The sequence below is a fragment of the Argiope bruennichi genome, chromosome 6, assembly GCF_947563725.1.
Source record: "Argiope bruennichi chromosome 6, qqArgBrue1.1, whole genome shotgun sequence".
In the NCBI taxonomy this organism is placed as follows: Eukaryota; Metazoa; Arthropoda; class Arachnida; order Araneae; family Araneidae; genus Argiope; species Argiope bruennichi.
This window is the reverse complement of record NC_079156.1, coordinates 84,529,674-84,555,323: the sequence shown is the minus strand read 5'-3', so window position 1 is coordinate 84,555,323 and position 25,650 is coordinate 84,529,674. Positions and strand designations below refer to the sequence as shown.

The following is a 25,650-nucleotide window of genomic DNA, read 5'->3' as shown; positions in this document are numbered from 1 at the left end:
TCCTATCAAAATCCAAACTTATAATAATAGTAATAAATAAGTGCTCCAATGAAAGTAACATAATTCAATTGCTATGTTGTGATAACATTGTCCGAATAATTATATTACCTATAATTTTTCGAAATTAGGTTCCTTTTATATATTAAATTCACTTATTCCTTTTATATATTATCTCTTTTAGAAGAAGTTATCGAAAGATTTCAAAGGTCTACATTACGAAAATTTATTTGACAATATTAGGTTCCATAAAACATGATTACTTTGTAAATAAATTGGGAAATGTTTTGAAAATCCGTGAATTGCGCATAAGAACTGATTTCTTTGTTTTTTCAGTCAAAAAATTTTATCTTTTGTTTATTATTTGAAAAATTATTCATTTGTTACAATTAAAAGATGTCTTTTTAAATAAAGAAACAATTTTTCAATTCTGTTCATCCTTCCAAATAAAAAATTATGATAATATTGAGGAAAAATATTTATCAAATAAGAATTTCTAACGGGATCGTTTTTTCTTTTTCTAATATCAGTTGCTTTTATAAAATAAGTTCCCAAAAACTATATTTTTGAAGGGATCTTAAGCCTTATTTCAATGAGTTGAAGCTCAGAATTAACCCTATCTCAAAACAGCTTGAAAGTAGCCGTACATCGTCATCCGCTTTCGTAATCTTTGGTAATCTATTTTTTTCTGAGCAGATGTTTTGTTTCCCCGGATCTAGAGAAGGATAGCAGGATGTCAAAGGATGCACCAGATATCTTTTTTCTTCTCATTTTTATTGCTGTCCTTACACTGTTAGGATTCAGCTACAGTAGGTGATAAGTGCTTAAATACTTATTTTCCAATGTTTTATCATAGATTATAGAATAAAATAAAAACATTGTAAAAAACAGTTTATAAATTTTCATTGCTTCAGAAGTTTTCTTCGTAGGAAGATGCAAAGAGGGAAAATGTTTATTATTCAACGGTTTAAAAGAATAAATACCTTTAAAAAATTGAACATGCGTTTTGAGAACAAGATTGTTGAAAGATTAAGAATATATATTAATTGTACCTGTTAAATTATTATCAAAAAGCAGATTATTAATATTTCCTCTATTTACTCAAATAATCGCTTCTGTTGAAAAATAGATTAGCATGTATTATCAAACAAAATTATCTATTTATATCTTAAATAAACCAAATGGAATGTTCGTCCTTTCACTTATGTGTATATATATATATATATATATTACAGCTGAACTTAGCTTCTGAACTGACTTTGAAACTGACACACAAATATAACAAAATAATTTTAGTTTTAAACATTTTTTACTTTCTCGTATGCGTAGTATAGAGAAAATATAGTAATCGTCAAAAAATTCGAACTCGAGATTTTGACAAATCTTACGTTTTAGACTTCCCTGAATTCGAAAAATACATTTTTAGAAATTATCCGTCCATCTGTCAGACAAAGATAACTCAAAAACGCTTTGAACTAGACGTTTGAATTTTGGTATATGGTCTTTACACCAAAATTTCAAATTTCTATCAAATTTTGAGCAATTCTGTCCAGATCTGCTTAGAGGAAATCCGTCTATTCGTCTGTTCGAATATAAGTTAAAACGATAATTACAAAACGGAGAGAGCTAGATAGATGAAATTTGGTGCACAGATTTAATATCTATGGTGTCAAAACCTATCAAATGTTGAGCTAAATCCAACATGGGGTTGATCATCTATCAGTCTGTTCTTTCAAAAATATTCAAAAATGCAATGACTCAAATATTTCAAATCTGGTATAGAATTCAGGACAATTAGTGCAGTTTCGTGTGAAATTTTCGTTTAACCAGTTGAGAAAAATGTGTATAAAACACAAATTCCATTTTTCGATACTATTAACGCATGACATTTATTAATCGCCAAATAACTCGCCGGGAATGACACGATAGATTCAGTAAAAATGCTAAATTCAAGCCAGAAGTTAATATTTCGTAACTATTGTATATCATTGCCTCGTAAGACGTTCTCTGGCTTGATAAGTTTATCAGAGAGAATGCGGGAAAGTTTTGGAGAGACCAAACCCGCTGGTTTTTGATAGTTTCCGTATATAATTAATATATTATTTTTATTGAAAATGTTAAAAAATAAAAAATAATAATAATGAAAACCACCCCGAGAACTTTGATAGACAGAAAAACATTAAAAGTTATTTTTCATCGATACTCCCCCCCCCCCCGACAAAACCGAATATTTTATAAAATAATGCAAATATTGATCTGAAATTTTTATCAGACACATTTTTTTTTCCCAACACAAATTTCTTGTCTAATCTCTTTTCTAAATAGAATTTCAAAATTTTCTTTACCATTAATTGAAATTATGTAGATATATAAATACTTTTCAAAGTTCAACTTTCTGTAAATTTACTTTTGAGCTAAATAAGCGTTTTTAATAATCAAAGACTTATTTTATAGTTTTTTTTTAACTTTAAATTTTCCAGATAAATTTTCCTCTTAGATTAATAGTCTTTCATTTAAACGCAAAAACAGGTGTTTCAAAGTTCTCTCCTCTTTTTTAATCCGACACAATAACAGGGTGTTTGATTATTATGAAATGCTTTAGATCTCAAGACTCGATTATCAAAAAGGCACATTTGGTTACTGCCTAACTGGTTCCGAAATTTCGATATATTCTTTTGTAATATTTTTGATTATATTAATTTTGTATATATAAGGGCCCTGTACTCAAAATGATTAAAATTCAAAAATCAAGTATTGATTAATTGCTTAACGATTTTTCTAATATTCCTATTTAATTATCTTTAATAATTTTACATTACATCGTTTAAATTTTTTAAAAATATGTATTGCTTTAAATTTTTTTAAAAAATATTCTAAGTCTATATTTAAATAGTATTTAAATTGTACTCAAAAAACATTTTTTAACATTTTTTTTTTTGCTATTTTATTTAAGAATGTTTTAAATTTGAATCTTGATTTTTTTTAATGAGAAATACTGAAGCGAACTCTCTCGAAAAGGCTTAATCCGGCCATGGGTTAGAAACCTTAAGTTAAAAAATACTATTATGTATTTTTTTTGACTTAAGGTTTCTGACCCATGGCCGGAACTATTATGTATGAACTAAAATACTATTATGTATTTTTTTCGTCTCAATGTATATTTTAATTGGACTGTCAATGATGAAGTCAAGAGGCCTGGAGTTGTTACAAATCTGATGATTATTAGAAATTTTATCAGTGATTTTGCATTTTAATTTCATAGATTTTAATTTATTATTATTTAGTTTCACATATTCTGATTTATTTTACAGATTCAATATTTAATTTGCCTGATTCCCTAAAGGAGCTGTTTGAAATTTTTAGATATTGAATATTTAGAACTGCTTTTCATTTGTCATCATTGCTCATCATTTTGACTAAAACGTATCTGACTTAATTCAAATTGTGAGATGGTAAATATTCAGGAATTTAATAAAATTTGTCAATAATTATTCCGTGATAAGAAAAGTATAAACTATTTAAAACATATGTACTCTTTATCTTCTCTAAGGGATTATTTAAACATTATTTTCATAAATTGATTTTCCCATACTGGTAATAAAATGAATGTTTAAAAGTAAAATACTGTAAAATTCATTCAGTATTTACAGTAATTCAAAGAACGACAAATGTAGTATTTTGTCTGAAAAAATTGCAAAATTATTCATTCTGAATTAAATGTCTCGCATATTAAAGGGGAGGGGGAATCGTGCATATCATATCATGTATTAAGTGAATGCAGCAATCGTTGTCTTTTTTCTGTATCAATCCGTTAGTGTGAATTCGTTTTATTTTTATTATATTAGTGTGAATTTATTTTATTTTATTTTTGGAAGTGGGAGTTTGAATTGAAGTCACATGAGTGCCAATAAAAATAATAACTGGTTAATATTAAAATAAACTGCAAAATCGGAATAAAAATTTAAATAAAAAATAAGTTTTTTTTAGCTTATTTTAATTTTTGTGCTGTTTCTTCGTATTTATTTTTATTGCAATAGTATAAGAAATTATCATTGAAGCTTTTCGATTCTATTCAAATTGACAACAGTTTAAATACTTTGCTTACTTCATCAAAAATAAAAATGCTTATGAATTTTATTATCTCATTAAACATCAGACTTTATTCAGCTGTTGTGATTGCAAATGCCATAAATGAATAACATTTCCTCTTAGTGGATGACAATTTAATAGAAGAACACGCGGAAAAGAAAAATAAATTTCCGCGCTAATTTTTTCACAGTTACAGGGAGATATTTTCTTTCGGTTTCTCTTTTGAACGCCGCTACACCTTCTAGTCGGAATCTGGCATCGTTTAGTCGCATGTCTTACCTTGCATTGAGAAAAGAACACAACAAATATTGATTTTTCTGTTATTGAGATTTTAAGCGGGAAACGTTCTACAAAATAGAAACACTTAGAGTGTAAAGGTTTACATATTATCGATTTTCTCCGAAAAGTTATTTTTAGTTGTCGCCCGCTACCGACCACGTAAGGTCATTGCCAAAACGTGGTTCTCCTTCTTGCGTCCTATTTCACGCGAATGTAGCTGTGGACATTTCCCCTCTACGCAATCAATCCGTTTGTGTATGTTATGCTTTATGACATTCGTGTAGGACATGCAAAACAAATTATCATCTATTGTTGATCATTTTTAGTTTCGATCTGCAGAAAAAGTTGCTTTTTTGTGGATTTATTTTGCTGTAAAAGAAAGCTACAAGCTGGCACGTTTCAAAGTATATTTTAGACGATTAAGGACTAGTATATGATTGTCTGAAATTGCTTTTCTGTATAGTAAATCTATTTTATTTATAAACAATGGCTACTATACTGAAAATTGGAACGTTTAGTGCTCTGGTATGCAGAAAATCTTACTTGCATTTGCGAGTAAGTTCCGCTATGGGCGGGAACAAATTCAGGACATATATGACAAAAACTTCTAAAGAACCTTTTTTAAATGGAAGTTCATCAACTTATGTTGAAGAAATGTATAAAGCGTGGCTGAAAAACCCAGAAAGTGTTCATAAAGTAAGTATTTTGTATATGCCATACATTCCATGACAATTGCTCGCATACATCATTAGCATCTCATAATCTTGTATAAAATTCATATTCCAATTGAATGAAAATGAATCTCATCTTAGTTAATTTTATTTTAATACAAATCAAGATCGCTATAACTGCGTCAATATCACTGAAAAAGCGATGCAACTTTTCGTATTTTTGTGAATTTTAATGTTTCCAAATTATTACAAATGTTGAAATATGGCAAAATTATTAGTATTAATGTTTTACGGGGGAAAAAAATGTTTTGGTAAGTAATAAGGTGTGAAAACAGTGGTATTATAATTGTAATATATCTATTAAATTAAATTGTAAGGGAGACACCTATTATGTGATCTGTTTCTGTAATACATTTTTATTGTATTAAAAAAAAAATTAAATCCTTAAAAGGTTCTTTACTATTCAAGGTTTTTGCTTTTATCTAAACTGTAATATATATTGTTTAACTGTCAAAGTATTGTTAATTTTTTTACTTGTAGTGTTTGTATTGATAAATGCACTTTTAAGTGGATAAGCATTACATTTTGATGTGCAGTCAAAGAATGCTTTATTTGTTATTTTTGAGATTTTTTCGTTTACTTTTTATTCATTGAATTTTAAGAAGGTTTATTAATAAATGAGATTTACTTATTTTACAATTGAAAGTTATAAATAGAAAAACATAAAATACTATTTGGGAAAAATATGATTTTATTTATGTCAAATTATTAGGCATGTATTTTCTTGTTGAATGTTTCAATATTAAATTTCTTTCTCAAGATATTTTTAGCCCATACTACCATAATTATCTAGAACCCTGCTATACATTTTTAGTTAATCTTCAATTCATTTATTTTTTAACTATTTGCCAGTTTTTAGTGATATTTCTGAAACAAGTTTTTAGTTGCTATAGACTTAGCTATAGTCAGTCAGTGTGGGGGAAGAAATATTAAATTTTCCAATGCCTAATTTGCGAGAAATATTACATTTTTGAAGAAAAATTTTAATTCTAATATTAATTCAAGTTAGTAAAAATAAAATGATTTCAATAGTGTTTTGCGTAGGAATGCTTTGTAAGTAACAACAACAAAAAAAATTATTGGTTATTTTATGAAATTAATATATTTATTTTTACATATTCAATGCATTCATTCAATATATTTAATTTACTAATATTGTTATGTATTTTATGCTGTTTTTCATCTAATTGATCGAATAAAAATTTTGTATTTAAAGCAAATTATGTTTAATTACCTGATTTTAACTTAATATTGTATATCCTAAGTAATGGTATAAAATTTTTACTTATTCCTAAAATTGCCTTCCATAAGCTCTTTTTCAATAATTTTTATTCATGAAATGTCACAATAACTTGCTTCTTAACATCTCTAAATTGATTTTGCCAAATTGTATTTATGTTTGATATGAAATACTTTAGTTAAAGCAATTATTATAAATTTATTAGATTTATCTTTCATTTGAAAATATTTGATATCTGGTCTTTTTGTCCTGTGCTATAAATAATGAAGGGTTGTTTAATACTGTAACTAGTAATGTAGCATATATATGAAATTATAGAAAAATTGTCATTGAAAAAGAAAATATAAATTACTTAAAATAAGCATTATTACTTTTTCATAAAAGTGTGGATTATAGAAAAATACTGTTTAATAGAACATACATGAGTATATTCATCTGTATGTGCTGGTAAACTATTTATTTTATCCTCAATTGCAATTAGACTGTTTTACATTAATAGTTTAATTGTGTACATATTAGCATAATGCTACTGGTAGCATTTACTTTATCAGTTTTAATGTGCAATTTTAAGAAACTAATTGTGAAGTATTTCTGTTTATCCTTAAATAAGAAGTTGGATGCAAGTCATGAACATGACTTAAAAACACAATTACTCTTGAATTTTCCTAGTTATATCAGTTTTAATATGCTTTCAAGATTATTAATAATTTTCAAGCATTAAATGTTTCTCATTATTCTATATAATGTGATTAAATTTTAAGTTCTATTAATTTTGCACACTGAATATGTAAATTTATGTCATTCTTTAATTGCAAAAAAATAAAAAAATAAAGTAAAATGTATAAATTTTTATTTAGTCTGAAGGAATTTAGGAAAAAAAAAAGTTTTTATTTAGTATTCATAATAGAATAAATAATATTGCCTTTGTAACTTTGTTCTAAAATTTTCATTATAATGATGTTGCAAAATTAACTAATATACTATGTTAAAAAACTGATTATACTTGGCTTTGAATTCAGAACTGTATAACAATGAAACTGTGTAAAAATGTAAAGGCACTGTCTACCTTAATATTTAATTTAGACTTGAATATTCTGGGAACTAATTTTATAACTATGACTTGTTATATAGATCTTTTGAGCTTTAAGTTAATAATGAAATAGATGTATATAACTTAAAATATGTTGCTATGGAGAAAAGTTCCAGCCATTATCATTGTTTGAATATGAGTGCATCGCAACATGAGTTTTGGGAAAGAGCAAATAGAAAAAGAGAGCTTCGAAAATATGGCTATAGTTTTAAAGCTTTCAGAATCCTGCTTTTGTACTAAATTAGCAACTTAATGATGCTAATAGGTAATGAAATGTTATCCCCAGAGAGAGAAAGTTACGGTGACTATATGCTAATGGAAGAAATTAAGAGATTCGTACAGCATATGAAATGGGAGCAAGTTATTTTTTTAAATTAAACACCGTTGAAAAGAATTTGTTTCAAAAGAATGGAAAAATTGCATTTATTGCATAGATGTTTTTTTAAAGAATAATATATCTCTCTTCATTTTAAATAAAGTAATATAAAACATGTAATTTATCAATATTTGCTTAAAATTCATCTTGAAGTTATTGTTTCTGTCATTCCTTTATAGTCCTGGGATGCCTTCTTTCGTAGTACATCTGAAGGTGCTCAACCAGGAGATGCATACCAGAGCCCACCCCTTGCTCCTGTCCAATATGTCCAGGTTCCTATAGAACATCTACAAGGTACTACTACTACTGCACTTACTCCTTCTGCTGCACCTCAGTATGTTGAACCTAGAGGTATTGATGATCATCTGTCAGTGCAAGCCATTATTAGATCTTATCAAGTAAGTTTTATTTTTAGAATAATTTACTTGTTCCAAATGACTGTTTAAAATTGAAAAAAATATCAGTAATAATAGAAATTATAATAAAATGTAATTTACAATTCTCAGTACCTTTAGCTTAAGTTTTTCAAAGTTTTGAACGTTATTAAGTAGGAGAAAGTATTTCATTAGTTCATGTTATGATATTTTCTTTTTTTTTTTTTTTTTTAACCATCATATTTAAAGATTTTGTGCAAATGTTTAAGATTTTTTTATCAAACAAAATAGTGGAATGTTTTTTTTTTTTTTTAATGTACTAAGAAATAATGATCCAACAGAAAGTATTTTGTTGCTTGTATGATATTGAAACGACAAAACTTGACTAGATGTAAAAACAGTGCAAGCTCTGTTAATAATCAAGATTATTTATATTCACAGTTGTATTGTATTCCACAAATTCTTCCTATTAGAAAAATTCTTTTTAAACTTACCCATAATTCAATAAAATATTCTGTGTATCAGATCAATATGAGTGAGTTTGTCTGAAGAAAAAAGAATAATGAAACATATTATTTATGTTCATATATCTCTTCCTATTTTCTTTTTACAAACTACTTTCTTTTATTTAGTCTCACTCTTGACTTTATCCTTACTCGCCAACATTTAGAACATTTCATGTCAAAATTTTAATCACTTTAATAAGGCTTAAAATGACCCAATGTTCAATTTGTCCCTGAAATCTTCTTATTTCTGCCTCTTTTTGCTTTTCCCACTATCACATTATTTTAATACTCACTGACTTTGGTGACCAGTTTGTTTGCCCAAATTATTGACTTTTCAGACTGTTAAATAATTTGTGGACTGTATATTTTTAATAAAGATATTTTGCCTTCTTTGATATGACTGAGAAAAATGAATGCAATTTAATCAACTTACTGCAAATTAAAAAGTTTATATTTCGAAATAAAATCTGAAGTGAAAATTCTAATACAAAGTTAATGATTGTCAAAAGCGTGCGACTGAATGTTTTGATAGGTGATTTTGAATTCCATCAAAGCACCTTAAAAACATTATTACATATAGTGTATCAAATTAAATTAAACATATTATTAAAATTGAGGGGAAAATTCTACTGAAATATAATTATCATTAAATGAATAATTTCTTGAATTTTAAAATAATTCAAAGACTGTTTTTTATTTTTTAAGATAATTGTTTTAAAAGATGAACATCGGCTTCCATAGCCATGTCATAACTATTTCCCATGTGGTGGTGATTAAGTCTATTTTCTCACTAATTTAAACTTTCTATTTGAAGCCTATTTCTTGATTTCTTATATATTTTCTTTCTTTTTAATGTACTTTTAATTACTTAATATACTTTTCAGTTACATGGCAAACCATTACCAGAAATTTTTTTAATAATATTTTGCACCTTCATTAATTAGCTACACAAAGAGTTGATTTCAGTGGGGTTGTGAAAACATCCAATGGAGCAATCTGAAATTCACATGATGGTTTGTTTATATTTAATTTTGCCATTTGAAATAATTAATAAGAACAATTTCTGCTTTGGCAATTCTGCATATGTTGGCATTTTATATATAAAGATGTACATGGTTAGTATCTAAATATAATATGAAAATATATAAGATTAGTAATATTTCTCAATAAAGAATATTCATGATACTAGCATTTTTGTAATACTTATTTTATGCTGATTTTGTAGTCCATCCTTCTATTTGCTTTTTTATTAATGAATTTTCTTTTTAATTTTATTTTTTTCAAAGTAGTTACTATATTCTTACCGATATATATACAGATTTTATAAAACCGCAATAGATTAAAACAGATGTTTTATGGTATTCGAGAAGCTGAATAAATCATAAATTCTCTCAAGATTGAAATATAATTAGCCCAAATTAATAAGATTTTACTGCACATATATTAGTATTTATTGAGAAATATTATATTAACACTGATTATTAAGTTTCTAAATGTTATAATTAGTATTCTAATGTCTCTATATTTATATATTAATTATTACTTTTGTCTTATTTTTTTCCGAAATGAAAAGTTTATTAAATTAGGAATTCTATTAAATTTAACTGAGAAAGGTATGAAATAATTGTGTCTAGATTTTGCAGAAGTTATAAAATACATACAGTATTTCTTTTATTGACTTTCTTTCTTGTTTAGGTCCGAGGTCATCTAGTTTCAAAATTGGATCCTTTAAACATAACATCTGCCAATATCCATAATGCATTCTCAGAAGGATCTCCGAGCTCCCCACAAGTTGTTTTAAGAAGCTACCAGTTGGGTAAAAAAATGTCTAATTATGGTATTAGAAAAAATATTTCTTCTTTTGAGGTATTTGAAGAAATTTCCTACATGTTTTTTTAATTATAATTTATATCATTTATTTGTAGCGTTAACATTTTTAGATATTTCTCCAATGTGCCTCAGCTGCCTTATAAATATGCCAAAATATTGATATAAAATGCATGATTTTTCAATTCTTTGGTGTAAGTATTACAAGGCAGTTGAAAACTTGTAGGATTTTATTCATATATGAGCTGCTATCTAATTAACTGAGAACTATTAAATTCTTTAAATACATTGTATTACTTCTTAATATGCTCATGATTTTTACTTGAAATAGGGAATATTTATTTATTTATTTTTTCTGAAAAAGAAACTAATTTCTTGAAAAAGTAGAAATTATAAGTGGAGCTTGTTTGAAATTTTTATCTTTATTGCTTTATGTAGAGGAAAAAGACATGGATCGTCTTTTCAAGCTTCCTGGAAGTACTTTTATCGGGGGTGACGAAAAGGTCCTATCACTTCGAGAGATACTTAAACGACTGGAGGTTGTAGCAGTTCATTCTCAAAATATTTGAAATTATTTTATCTGATATAGAATCTGTTTAATAAATCAGAAGAATTTTTTTTTTCAATTTTATAACCTAACATTGAAAGTTTTTCATTAATTGAGGTTTATAGTTCATAATCATGAGTACTTTTTTTAAATCATCGTATACTTGTAGTTTTCAATTCACATTACATTTTTTAAATTTTTATTTCCCCTTTCTCTGTGGCCACTTCCAGCGTATTTTTTTTTTTTTTTTTTTTTTTTTTTGTTTGCTGAATAGATTTAATTTTTTTATCAAGAATTTAAAAATGGGTTACTCTGAATCAAAAATAATATAAACTGAATAAAGAAACTATCCTACGTTATCATGTTTATTTTAAATTTCAAAAAATTATCATAACATAATTCTGCCATCTTTTAATGCATTTCATTATTTATTAAAAACACGTGACACTTCTAGATATCAAGAAATCAACATTTTTTTTAAGTTTGACTTGAGAACAAATATCCTATTTTATTTTTTCAGTTTTTCTAAATTTGTGCTAGAATTTCATATTTCGCACAATTTTTTCCCCCTGATTTTTTTTTTTTTTTTTTAATTTCAAGACAAATTTTAATTTTCTTATTCTTCAGAATATTATCAAGTGTGGATGACTCTTCTGGTTGTTTGCGGTATTTTTAATAATATTTTAAGTCATATAAATTTGTTAAATAATTTTGATAATCCTAAAGTAGAGTTTTGAAATTTATTTCCCTTATAGTATGACTTCCAGATTACTATCCCCCCCTAAACATGCAATAAAATAATAAGGCCATTGATGGATAATTAATTTTTAAAATTATATTTGCCTCAGTTTGCTTTTTTTACTATTTAACTTTTATTTACAACTTTTTACTTTTTTTTCCTCTTAGGATGTATATTGTAGTCATATTGGTATTGAGTATATGTTTATTAACAGTCAAGAACAATGCACATGGATAAGGAAAAAATTCGAAACTCCTGGAATAATGAATTTTACAAAAGAACAGAAACGTTTATTGATGGCTCGTCTAATTCGATCTACAAAGTAATGTTTATAAAAAAAGTTTTACAATTTTTATGAATTGAATGCATCCATTAGTATTTAATGTAAACTCATAATCAAGGCTGTTGGATTATTTTGTAGTTTTGTTTATTGTGTTATATCAAAAGAAATATGTAGAATTTTTTAAGATGTTTTTTTTTTTCCTCTATCAGTTTTGAGTTAACAATTAAGTTAACTTCATTAAAAATGGCATTCAATGCTATTATAATTAACATATTTTTTTATTCCATTATCTATTTTATAAATAGAATTGGCATTACACCCTATATTTTCAAATAATTTTTGTATTCTGAATTGTACTATGTATTGCTTCATTGTATTTTTTCTTCCTAGATAGTTTCCTGCATATTTTAGTCTTTGTTGATTTATATAAAATTCTAAATAGAAAAATCAGTTCATATACCTTTTAATCTGTCAAAGAAATATAACTTTTGGCCTTTTTTTCTGAGATATTTAACTTCTGTTTCAGATTTGAAGAATTCCTTGCCAGGAAATGGGTATCAGAGAAACGATTTGGCTTAGAAGGCTGTGAAGTACTTATTCCATGCATGAAAACTGTCATTGATCGTGCAAGTGAGCTTGGTATCGAAAGTATTGTGATTGGAATGCCACATAGGTATTATTATTCTAAAGTTAAAATTATTCAGTGTTATTGCATAACATATTTTAATGAAAAATTTGCATTATATATTCTAATGAAACTTTATTATGTCAGTAATGATAATTTGTTTGTTTTTTAAGTTGGATTCTTATTTATTTTTAGGGGCCGATTAAATGTGCTTGCAAATGTTTGTAGAAAACCCCTAGAGCAAATTTTTGCCCAGTTTAGCGGTCTTGAACCAGCTGATGAGGTAAAATTATCGTTGCTATTTATTTAAAAGACTAGATTACTTGTAACTTGCCTAATGTTTTATAATTTTTTAAGGGTTCTGGTGATGTAAAATACCATTTAGGAATGTGCCATGAGCGATTAAACCGTGTGACGAACAAGAATGTCAAATTAGCCGTGGTTGCAAATCCATCTCATTTAGAAGGTATTTAATTCATTACATTATATTCATATTTTTTAAAAGATATACGAGATTTGAAAAACAATGTTCGTTGCTGAATTTAGCTGTATACTAGCTGAAAGTTTTTTATTTTATTTGGATGAAAGTGTTAGTTTGTTGTAATTTATTTAATGGTATGCATTAAAAAAACTATTTCCATATTTACATGCTTTTATAAATTGATGTTTATCTTATTTATTCTGTATAATGCTCAAATTTTCAGGAAAAAGAAATGTATTTAATTTTTATTCATGTTTTTAGCTGTTGATCCAGTGGTGCAGGGTAAAACCAGAGCAGAACAGTTTTACAGAGGAGATACTCAGGGTCAAAAGGTAGGGTTTTTTTTAATATAGTCTTCCATGCCTCGGCTGGAGGGGGGAGATAGTGCTTCAGAATTTATTGGCACATACTGTTTAAATAATGTTTTAGGATTATGGCTTCCTTATCATTTTAAAATCTTTTTTACACAACTTATTCTTAAGTATTTTAAAATTTATTTTAGTAGAACTTTCATTAGTAAATTTTTATTTAATTTCATATTTTCTTACATAGGTGATGAGTATTTTACTGCATGGTGATGCTGCATTTTCTGGACAAGGTGTTGTGTATGAAACTTTCCATTTAAGTGACTTACCTGATTACTCAACTCATGGTACTATTCATATTGTTGTTAATAATCAGGTAAGATATTCAATCTTTTCAAATAAAATTCTGTTGGTTGCGAAACAAAAAATTTATGTGTAGTTTGTCAAAAATACACTAATTTAACCAAAGAGATTTTATCTTCCATTATAAAAGGACTCCCTATTTTGGTTACAAAATTTAATATTTAAAATTTTTTGTATATATATAAATGAAAGTGCTTGGCTAAAAATTAATTTTTTGTAATTATTACTGCTGTATATTATATTTGTATTTTCTTTTAAATGTTTTTAAATATTTACTAAATGAAAAACTGGCATATTATTATTTTAAAAAATATCTAATATGACTTGGCATGTTGTTTAATTAAACAATTGAATTATAAAAATAGTTCGTGGATATCTGATGAACTCTTATTGTTATCATTTGACTGAAAATTTCAAATGTTTGAAAAAATTCCATTGTGATAATATGGAACATTTCACATCATAAATCTTTTTATATAGAGAGCAATATATTAAGTTTAATGCCTAATGATTGTGATTAAAAGGCGATGTTTAGATTCTTTTTATGGCTAATAGTTACAATTCCCCCCCCCCTTAAAAACTTACCACATCTTACTGGATAAAATTTATGATCACAAAATGATGTTATCCAACAGCAAATTTCATGATTTAATATCATTTTTAGATTGGATTTACAACAGATCCTCGAAGATCCCGATCATCTCCTTATTGTACAGATGTTGCTAGAGTTGTAAATGCTCCTATTTTCCATGTAAATGCAGATGATCCAGAAGCTGTTGTTCATGTCTCCAATGTCGCTGCTGAATATCGTGCTAAATTTGGAAAAGATGTTGTTGTCGATTTGGTATGATATGACATCAGATATTAAAGTTTTTTTTTTTTCTCCCTAAATTAAATACAGAAGTGGAAAAGATTAACATGAATTTCCTTTCAGGTTTGCTATCGACGAAATGGCCATAATGAAATTGATGAACCTATGTTCACTCAACCGCTTATGTACACAAAGATTCGAAAGACTCTTCCTGTTCTTGAATTGTATAGTAGACATCTTGTTCAAGAGGGAATGGTTACTGAGAAGGAAATTGAAGTGAGTGTTCATTCATTTCATAGTATAAAACTTGCTATGCATAATAAAATGTTTCAAATATTTTGAAAATCATGAAATTTTTATAGGTACTCTAAAATAGTTTGTAAAGGTATTACCTTTTAAAACTATATTTAACAAAGGCATTTTCTTTGTCCTGTTACATAAAGTACTTAAAAGCGACTTTTACTATTAAAATAAATCTGAAACTACCTTAATTTGGAAATATTTTTAGTGAATAATTTAAATATTCAAATATTTACTACATATTGGTTCTTATATATAATACATTGTATACTTCATTCTTCCATTTTATGCACAAGAGTAGTTGAAAAATGCATAACTGCTCAATGCTGCAATATTTTATGCTGATGAAGTTCACTGGCTTAAAAATTTGTCAGAATATTTAGCATTTAAAATTTTCTGCATTTAAAACTTTTGGCAGCTTTTTTTTTTTATTGTCATTCCTGCACTGTGGTATTTCAAAAACATAATAAAGATTATTATTACTGTTTGCAATTTAATTCAATATAAAATTTGTAAAGATATTTTTACCATGCTGTATATTTACTGCTATTTAACTATGCTTGCTTCTCTTTACCTGTCTATTACCTGTCAGGCTTTAATTAAGGTATGTAAAATGCAGTTTTATTTGCTTTTATGTATTTATTTTCAATTTTCAGTAATAGGCAATAAATGTATCAAAATTTGTTGGCTATTAAAAAAAAATTGAATAGTGTTTTTATTTTAAATATTATTATTGTACAAGATGTTTGCATAGCATTACTTAATGCTAAAAGTTGTAAATCGCACTGCATGCCTGAATAGCTCTTAGATCTTTACTATGCATAGTTATTGAAGGACAAATACCATTTCTCATATTGAGCATGAATGAAAAAACGAAGAAAAGTTTCATTATTGGATAATTAAATCTCTAGAATTTTTCTAGTATGTCAGATAATAAACATTCTTTTTATTGTAATAATTTTTTTTATCCATATAGGACATGTATGTGATGAGATTTTATGAATGGGGGAGGACAGCTTTGTAAAAATATTTGATATCAAAATAGTGCTTACTTCTTGGATAAATAAATTTTTTTATGTGTTTGAATAAAATACTATTCACTTTTAAATTGTTTTTAGTGAAATAAGCATTTTCATCATTTTTGTCAATTTCTAAAAACTGGCAATTTTAAGAAATATGATTTATTATTTATCATAGATGTAAATGAGTCTGATAAATGTCTTGTGTATAAAATATATTGTTTTGTTTGAATGATTCTGAGGTTGGAATTGTTTGAAGCATCTAGAATTATGATATTTAGAATAATTGTTATCTATAGGAAGAAGAAGCTAGATATGAAGCAATTTTGCAAGAGGCTTACAGCAATGCAGAAAAAGATATTAGGATGTATAATACTGATTGGTTAGATTCACCATGGAAAGGTAAGTGTAATTTATTATATGTATAAAAATAAATGTCAAAAATTTTAGGTTATTTCAGTGATTTCAAATACATTATCTTTACACTGTGATTATATGTAATATTTATGTATTAAATGGTGATTAATCAGCTTAATATTTAAAAATATAAAATATAAGCTTTTAAACTTATTTATCAATTTATATTGATTATTTACCATTGTGAAAGAATAAAGAAATTTTTGCTTCTTTTCTCACTATTATTTCAGATATTTTGTACTATTTTTTAAAAAAGTCTTTTCATATTAGTACCTTTCAAATCATGGTTTTATGGTCATTTTTTTCATGTAATTTTTAATTGGACATAAAAAAATGAATATTTGAATAGAGTATTATCATATCAACTTTAATGTATTTTTTGTAAGAAATTTATCTTATATAGTAAATTTAAATCTTGACATCCTTGATTTTCATTCTTCTAGAAATACGTTTTTATTTTCTTAATATATTCATAAACAATAACATATGAGTGAATTTTTTTGGACTTGGTTATTTGATCTTTAAATAGTTAGCAATAATTTAAGTTGCTGATATCATATTTATTTTCCTAGGCTTCTTTGGTACAAAAAATCCTCACAAGTGTGATCCGACTGGGGTTTCCGAAGACATTCTACGTCATATTGGTGTTGCTTTCAGTTCAGCACCTCCTGGAAACTTCAAAACACACCCTGGCATCAAAAGAATTCTGAAATCTCGTATGGAAATGGTTGATAATCGTGTTGTCGATTGGGCTTTGGCTGAAGCTATGGCTTTTGGGTCTCTATTGAAAGAAGGTGTTCATGTTAGGCTTAGTGGTCAAGATGTTGAACGAGGCACTTTCAGGTAAAACTGGAATTTTTTGAGCAAAAAACTTTTTACACTTTTTATGTAATGTATAGGATAAAAAGTCTGCATTTTATTATAATAAATAACTTGTATTTTCTATTATTTAAAGAGGAATAGTTTAAAAGAATGTATACTATCATCAGTGTATAAGAGGCTAATTTGTTTACATTCCTTAATTATTCATTAATGAATATTCATCGATGAATTTCATTCTATAGGTTGATTTATGATACATTGAAATTCAAATTCACATTCTCCTTCAATTAATAGTTTTCAAATTGAAAATCCAAGGTATAAAAAAAAATTTTTAACTTGTGGTCTCTATTTGGATAGAACAATTTATACTTCAATGAGCTTAAGATACTCAGAGTTTTCATTTTTAGAAGGACTTTGTTTTTAATCTCACTTATTTACTTTAAGGGAGCAAAACAACTTTTTTGAAGATTACTGATGTTAGTATTCAGAATTCTTATACCTGAATGCTTCAATTTTTTTAAATTAAACAGCTAACAGAGGTTTGAAATTCATTTGAGAAAATTTCTGGAGAAGAAGGATATCTATTTAATTTTTGCTTTATGATACATAAGCAAGTAGTATCAGACCATGTATTTTTAATCTTATTTTCAGATGCACATAGTTATTTTTTTAGTGAAAGAATATATTCAATTATTAGAATCCATATACTTAAATATTTGCAACAATTATATTGTTCTTATATTTTGTTTCTTCTCTAAATTATTACTAAAATCTATTTCCTTCTATAAAATGGCCACTTGCAGCAAATAATTAAAATTACTCTGCAAAAAATAGATAACATGTATTTTTATGTATGTATTTTATTGCTTTAGCCATCGTCACCATGTTTTACATCATCAAACAATAGACAAGACCACTTACAGGCCTTTGTGCCATTTATGGCCTGACCAAGCTCCCTACACTGTATGCAATAGTTCTTTATCTGAATATGCTGTTTTAGGTAAATTTTTAAGTACAAAATCCCTTTTAGAACATGTTATTTCATTTGTGTTGGCTTTTCTTACTTTGAATCTCTTGTCTTTTTTTTAAATAGGTTTTGAACTTGGTTTCTCTATGACGAATCCTAATGCACTTGTTATGTGGGAGGCTCAATTTGGTGATTTCATGAATACTGCTCAATGTATTATTGATCAGTTTATCAGCAGTGGCCAAGCAAAATGGGTCAGACAAAGTGGACTTGTTTTATTATTACCTCATGGAATGGAAGGAATGGTACTTAAATCTGCTTAATTTGATTCCCCCCCCCTTACATTTTTAAGAGGTTTTAGAATCCTCTTATATATAAAGAAGGAATAATCATAAAAGTGCTATCATAGAAATAGCTTTATTAAATAAAAATGTATTTAGTCAGTTTTCCAGTCAATTCAGTATTTCTCGAATTTTTAAAATTATATTCACTGTAACTTTCTAGGGTCCAGAACATTCAAGTGCTCGACCAGAACGTTTCCTCCAACTTTGTAGTGAAGAAATGGAAGTGTTTCCTGTAAGTTCTTATTGATTTGTTTTAAATGAATTATTATGTAATAAAATCTCCAGTAATTAATTACTCTTCTCCTTGTAGACAATCGACGAAGATTTTGCTGTTAGACAGCTACATGATTGTAACATGATTGTAGTGAATTGCAGTACACCGGCTAATTACTTCCATGTCTTAAGAAGACAAATTCTATTACCATTCAGAAAACCTGTAAGTTCTTTATATTATTTTTCTGTTTTTTTTTATTAGGATCTTTCTATTTGAATACCGCCTACATATTTTTAAAATGAATAAATACAGTCAGTATAAACAAGCGTAATTAGCATATCTGTAAAAATATTTGTACAAATTCAATTGTTTTTAAGATTCTTGAAGTATATTCATGTTATTAGTGGTCAGTATTGATATTGCTATTCTAATTATTGTTTGTTTGTTTTTTCATTTTAATGAATTTTTCTATACTCAAATTGTGTTTATTGTGTAGTATTATTTACCTTGAAATTTTTAGATGTATCTTAATTTTTATTTGTTCGATTACTGTGGCTTACATTTCAATTATTTTGACATATTTCTTCAAGTAATGCTTTTAATTTTACATCTTCATTCTATAGTAGAAAAATGGAAGTGGAGTTAAAGGTGGAATGGTAAATTATACAGTTTTTCATTTTTGCAGAAGACCTTTTCAGTTAGAAAATAATGCATGCATATTCTTTGGTTTAATTAGTCTTATGATTATTTCAGAACTTTTCTTACCTAAATAATATTTATTCTTATTTGGTTCAAATGCAGTTTTTTTTTTTTTTTTTTTCAAACCTTAGAATATAATTTACTGCTAGCTTATTAAATTCAAAATTAGATAGTTCAATACATCTGTATTGTTTTATATTGAATTTTTCTATTGTCATTTGATTTCTATCCATTCCTTAACTTGCTTACCTTACATATACGTGAAAAATAGGAACGAAACACTTAAAAGTTACCTTTGTCATGTTTGCCATTTTAAATTATGTTTGTCATGTTTCACATTGAAATTTTTGTCATTATTATTTTTTTTTTTATAAAAACTTAAGTTTCAGAAATGTATTTGTAACACATTAAATTAGATGTAATAAAATAATTTATTCTTAATACAGACACATTTTTGTCTTGATCAGTATTTCTTTTATTTATTTAGAATTTAAGAATTTTTCATCTATAACTCTCCTTTAAAATTCTTTTTATTCTGTTAGTATTTGAAAATTTTTAACCAGAATATTCTATTAATGATAGGATCTTTTTTCAAGGCATCATACATTGTATGTCGATTCATATTTATAATTACTTTTTGGGAAATCATTTTAGCTTATAATCTTTACTCCCAAATCCCTTCTTCGGCATCCTGATGCAAGATCGTCATTTGATTCCATTGTTGATGGTATGTATGCTAATTCTGTATCTCTGAATATTTTTTAATAAAAAAATATAGCATGATCAGGTTTAAATTTTAGTGTTATGTTACAAGAATTGGATCTATCAAAAGCTAACATGCTGTGGAATTAGTAAAAGCATTCATCATTTTTAATTCAACTATTTTAGATTGTTACAATATCTGTGTATATTGCCTTCTACCTTTTTACAGTATTTATCTCTATAATACATATATTGAGTAGTTTGTGTAATGAAATTTATGTATAAATTCATTGAATGCTTTCATTTTTTTCTGAAGTGAGAGAGTTTTTAAAAAGTTTAACTTTTCCATTCCTTCAAGCAGAGTTCCTAATTATTTTATCTGTCCCTAGGACAAGCTTTAATACATTGAAAATTATGCGGAAAAAAATTATTTAAAATAATGTTGCATCTTTATAACATTAGTTATCAATAAATTAAAGATACTTGTATAATAATATGTTAGTGAATTAATGAAATCGACAAAGAAAAAAAACTGTGATCGTTCAGCATACCAGATATATTGCCTTGAAAAAATTAACAAAATGAAAATTCATTGCCATTTTCCCAAAATATTTAAGAAAAGAAACAGGATCTTAAGCTTTCACACTCAAAGAAAAGCATCCAATTAGATATTTGTAAAAGCAGTGAAAATGGATTAAATTTAATGAAGACAATGAAGAGTACTGTTGATAATTATTACATGTCAACTAGATAGGTATAATTTGAAAGATAACTTTTTGGACTTTAAAATTAAAACTTTAAATTTATGTGATATTTTTAAAATTTATCTGTACAATTTTACTAAATAACATATTAAATTTTTGAAATGTCCTCTATTTAAAGTACATCTATATTAATTTTGGTAGCACTCTATCTTTGGTTTGCTTTGTAGAATACTAACTGAAAGACACACATTTACTCTTCTTAGTTATAGAGATCATCTTTCAAAGTAGATATTAATTTATTTAGTTAATAAATATAAATTCATCTAAAATCATGGTTATTTTGAGAAAAAGCGATAATGATATTCCAATGTAAAGATGATTTTCTTAACAGGCACTTCATTTGAACGGTTAATACCTGATGATGGTCCTGCCAGCCAGAACCCACAGAATGTTGAGCGAATTGTTTTCTGCACTGGAAAACTATTTTATGAACTTGAGAAAAAACGGAAAGAAAGTAATTTGGATTCATCTGTAGCTATTGTAAGAATAGAGCAGGTATGTACTTTACATTATTTACATATTATCTTGCACAGGTAAAAGTATAGATTCATAAATAAAATTTAATTTCAGTTAATTTATTTATGAAAAATAAATTAATTCTTTAGTATTATATTCATTTTATTCTTTAGCAAGATTTTGTAGGTGAATTCATTAGTATTTTCCTTGGAATTTACTAGCCTATTTTTATTTCAAACTAGCTTTGTCCATTCCCATTCGATCTTGTCAGAAAGGAGATTGAAAAATATCCTAATGCTAAATTGGTATGGTCTCAAGAAGAGCACAAGAATCAAGGATACTGGTGTTATATTCAGCCTCATATGGAAACTGTCACAAATCATGAACGTCATATTAGGTGAGTTGCTCAATTACTCAACTTTAAAAAGCTATATGAGGAAATAAAAAAAAATATTAATCATCATTAATGTGATTTATAGCTAACTTATTAATTTTTATAGTGGCGAAGGGATCTGTTATGTTCATATTTCCATATATGAACATAACAAAAGAAATTGAAATTGACATAATATTGGTGTTATTAAGTTTTTTAAATGGGACAAAAACATTTCTTTAAAAAGCTTTAAAAAGTGTGATTTGTCACCAAGAAATAACTGAAAATATATTTTTGGCTCTAAGAATTATTTCTGCTTCATTCTTTTGGGATGCATAAAATGATTTTTAAATACTTCTCAATTTTAGGATACTATCTGTGACTTTACATAAAAATTTTATTTGAAATAAATTTTGTTCACAGAAATCTTAGATACATAGTAACATTCATTTTACTTCATGAAAATATTGTTTCTTATGCATACCAAAAAGAAGTCATTACTTTGGCAGTATTCTTTATTAAAAAGTGTTTCTGGAAGTAAAGATGCAATTAAAAAGTGAGAGATAAGCAGTAATTTCACTCTCATTTTAATCTGCCTTTTTTGATTGACTTCTCACAAAATAAATGAGAGAATAAAATTATTGTAATATTTAAAAGAAAACTATGGAGGAAAATAGTTTTATAGATTTTTTTTAATGAGGGAAAAAACTTATAGGATTTTTTTAAACATTAATGATAAACATAAGAACTGATAAAAAATAATCTTCAGCATTTCAAGTACATTAAAAAAATAGTGTTTGAGGGTATTTTTCCTCCTATCTTATAATTAAGGTTTACATATTTTAGAGAGAGTAGTATTAATATGATGACTTGAGATATTTTCTTGTGGTGAGCAGTGTTTTATATTTTATCCATAAATCTTTTTTATTGTTTAGTTTAATTTCATTATATGATATATAATGTTGATGATTATAAAATGTTTATTCAAACGGTTTTTGTGTTTGATTGCTACCATATAGAGAATCGTAAAAATGTGCAAAAGGTATAGTTTGATCTCTTTTTTAAAAAAGTATCTATTTTTAAAAAATTTATCATTCAGAAAATTCTTTAAAAATATAAATGTAAATTAAATTATAAAACTATGCACACACACAAAAAAAAGACTGAAACTTATTAATACATTTTATTGACTTTACATATATTCCAAATTATAAAAAAAGCTGTAACCTTGCTTGTACAGGTTTATTATAAGGTCACATTTTTCTATAAAAATTTTCTCTCTTTCATAGAAATTAAAACACATGATATGCAACTTTTTCATAAAATGTGATCTTTCTTTGTATTGCATCAAATTTTAATATTTCTTTTTGTGATTTTTTTTTTAAATAACTTTTTTCATATCCTTAACACTCACTATATTGCATTTCATAACAATTTGCAATATATCGTGTCGTAGCACATACAAATTCATAATTATTCCATCAATTTGGAGAAGATTCGATCAGCTTTCACAATAGGCAATTTATTGTTTTATTGGAACATCAAGAAATGAAGTTTTGAATCATTTTAAGAGAGGAACAAAGGAATTAAAAAAAAAAGAAATTAATGAAAAAATTCATTATATAGAAATTATTGTTCTTAACATAAAGAATATATGACATTCAAAGTCATAGTTGTGTAGAATATTTCATTAAATGATAGTTCATTGAATGGCGTCTCTATTGTAGTTGAAATCTCTATTGTAATTGTCTAAATTTTGACACTCTCTTCTACAAATTTCTCTTTCAGTTATACTGGACGCGCAGTATCTGCATCCACAGCTACAGGCAGTAAGCAAGCTCATAAAAAGGAACAAGAGAAAGTTATGACTGATGCTTTGGGATTATGAGAAGAAATTTGTTCTGTGATACAAGACTGACATTAATAAAATATTGCACCAAGGATTACTATGAACTTTATATACCAAAATTGTGCGAAATTAGTGCAATTAGAGCTGTATGGACATTTTAAATAATTTAAGCTTGAATTTTATTTTTAACATAATAAATATTTTGATTTCTCCCCTCATTTTCTTTTTAAAACTGTACTATAATATTAAGTTGCAATATTATATTCATAGAATGGCTAGCTTTGTCTTATTTTCTTGCAGTTATAAGGTAACAAGAAATAAGAACAAATTACTAAATTTTTGATATTTTATTCATAGTCATTTTAAATGTTTAAAATTATTAATCCTGCACTAGCTGTTAGAATTTTTGAAAAAGGATATGAGATTTCAAATAAAATCTATTTTGGAGACCCTTTTGCTCTTTGTTTTCTTTTGCACTTTTATAAAAATTATAAATGTTTATAATTTAAATGACTCAGCATTTTTTTTTTATCATAGCACATTTTTTGTTTAATATAAATGCTTAATAACTCTGAAAAAAATTAGAAATTATCAATGAAATCTCACAAAAGAATGCTTAAAATAATGTAAATAAATAATTAAAATTCTTTTGATAACGGTGAAAATTAGCTATCGCATTTGCTACCACAATTTTCTTAAAATAAGTAATATACATTATATATATATGGTTATAAAAGGAACTGTTTGTGCATTTGTAATGTTCAGACAAATCTATCCTATTTGCAGCCATGAAATTTGGCACACAGATAATCGTTATCTTGACTTATTGTTCCTTGTAACTCGAATTTTAAAATTCAAAACAGTTAATAGATTTATTATAATGTCTCTAACATATTTTATTGAATTTTAAGATTTTTTTTAATAGGCATTTTTACTTGAAAATGTTAAGAGTGAGAAATAAAATTTTTGCATCCAACATTCTAATTTTGTTAGTTAAAAAAAAAAAATGGTTATTATACATACATTTCTCTCTAATTTTACTCAAGGACGATTAAAATAGCGTGTTTTTTTTTTTTTTTCATTGATTTGTTAATTATTTCCTTGATGAGTTCAAAAATTTTCTATGCTAAAATGGAAGTCGCAGGTGAAGGGGGGGGTTCTGTTATTTTTTTTTTTTTTTTTTTTTTTTTTTTGACAGAGAGTTAAGTTGGGAAATAGAGAATCATGAAAATTATTTTTATGCTGGATGTTTCTGAACTCCACGTACAAACTTGGATGAGAGGTAGAAAAAAATCAGAATTGCATTGGAAAGCAGGATCCCAAATGAATAGAAATAGCCCTAGTGTTGCTTCAAACGGGACGTTAATATAACTAAACTAAACTAAACTAAACCCATATGAATAGGTGACACTTTACTCGAGCTCGCACAGGTTTCTCATAGTAGCCTGACTGACTGAGTGAGGTGATTAGAATTGTTTTACTAATTCCAAATTACCCAATGTTCACTTCATTTATGGCTCAGCTAATGGAAATGGATGCTCTATTGTGCAGCTGTATGGAGAAGATTTCCAATCTGGCGAATATCATCACCAAATGTCGATCATGTGCATCAGAATCTGTGTGAATATGAATAATCAACTTGGAAGAGGGTCTGTTGAATACTACAGACCGAAATTCAGTGCACATGCATTTTCTGCAGCAGCAACTACATCAGCATAAATTGTGTGACACGTTCTGCACAGCGAATGGTACTACAGGCGGAAAATTTTGCACGACGTGTTGCGTTTGCCTAGTTATTTCAAGTATGTGCGATCGGCATTTCCCTTGACTTATTTTGTTCACTGATGAGGTGTCGTTTTCATGTGAAAGGATTTTTAGTATTCATAACACGCAAATGTGGTTTGTAGACTACTCATAGGGAATCAGACAATGCGCCGCACACTATAGCTATGCAGGAATCGTGGCTGACCGTTCAGCTCATACGTCTTTCGACTTCAAATGAACGCTCAAACTTATTTCATCTTTCTTGAGGAGATCCATCTGGAATTGCTAGCCTATATT

The 25,650-nt window shown here is 26.7% G+C and overlaps 1 protein-coding gene across 1 annotated transcript; it reads left to right on the top strand.

Annotated features, from left to right (window-relative positions):
* The first annotated feature begins 4,331 nt into the window (after positions 1-4,331).
* LOC129971225 (2-oxoglutarate dehydrogenase complex component E1-like) lies at positions 4,332-23,807 on the top strand. Its single transcript, XM_056084811.1, has 22 exons — positions 4,332-5,061; positions 7,982-8,200; positions 10,378-10,498; positions 10,948-11,048; positions 11,963-12,117; positions 12,605-12,751; positions 12,899-12,986; positions 13,061-13,169; positions 13,446-13,516; positions 13,737-13,865; positions 14,517-14,696; positions 14,787-14,939; positions 16,282-16,384; positions 16,972-17,242; positions 18,094-18,221; positions 18,315-18,493; positions 18,693-18,764; positions 18,843-18,968; positions 20,100-20,172; positions 21,243-21,406; positions 21,610-21,764; positions 23,529-23,807. Exons 1-22 carry the CDS (start codon positions 4,852-4,854, stop codon positions 23,626-23,628), a joined length of 3,054 nt encoding a protein of 1,017 aa, XP_055940786.1. The 5' UTR covers positions 4,332-4,851; the 3' UTR covers positions 23,629-23,807.
* The last annotated feature ends 1,843 nt before the right edge of the window (positions 23,808-25,650 follow it).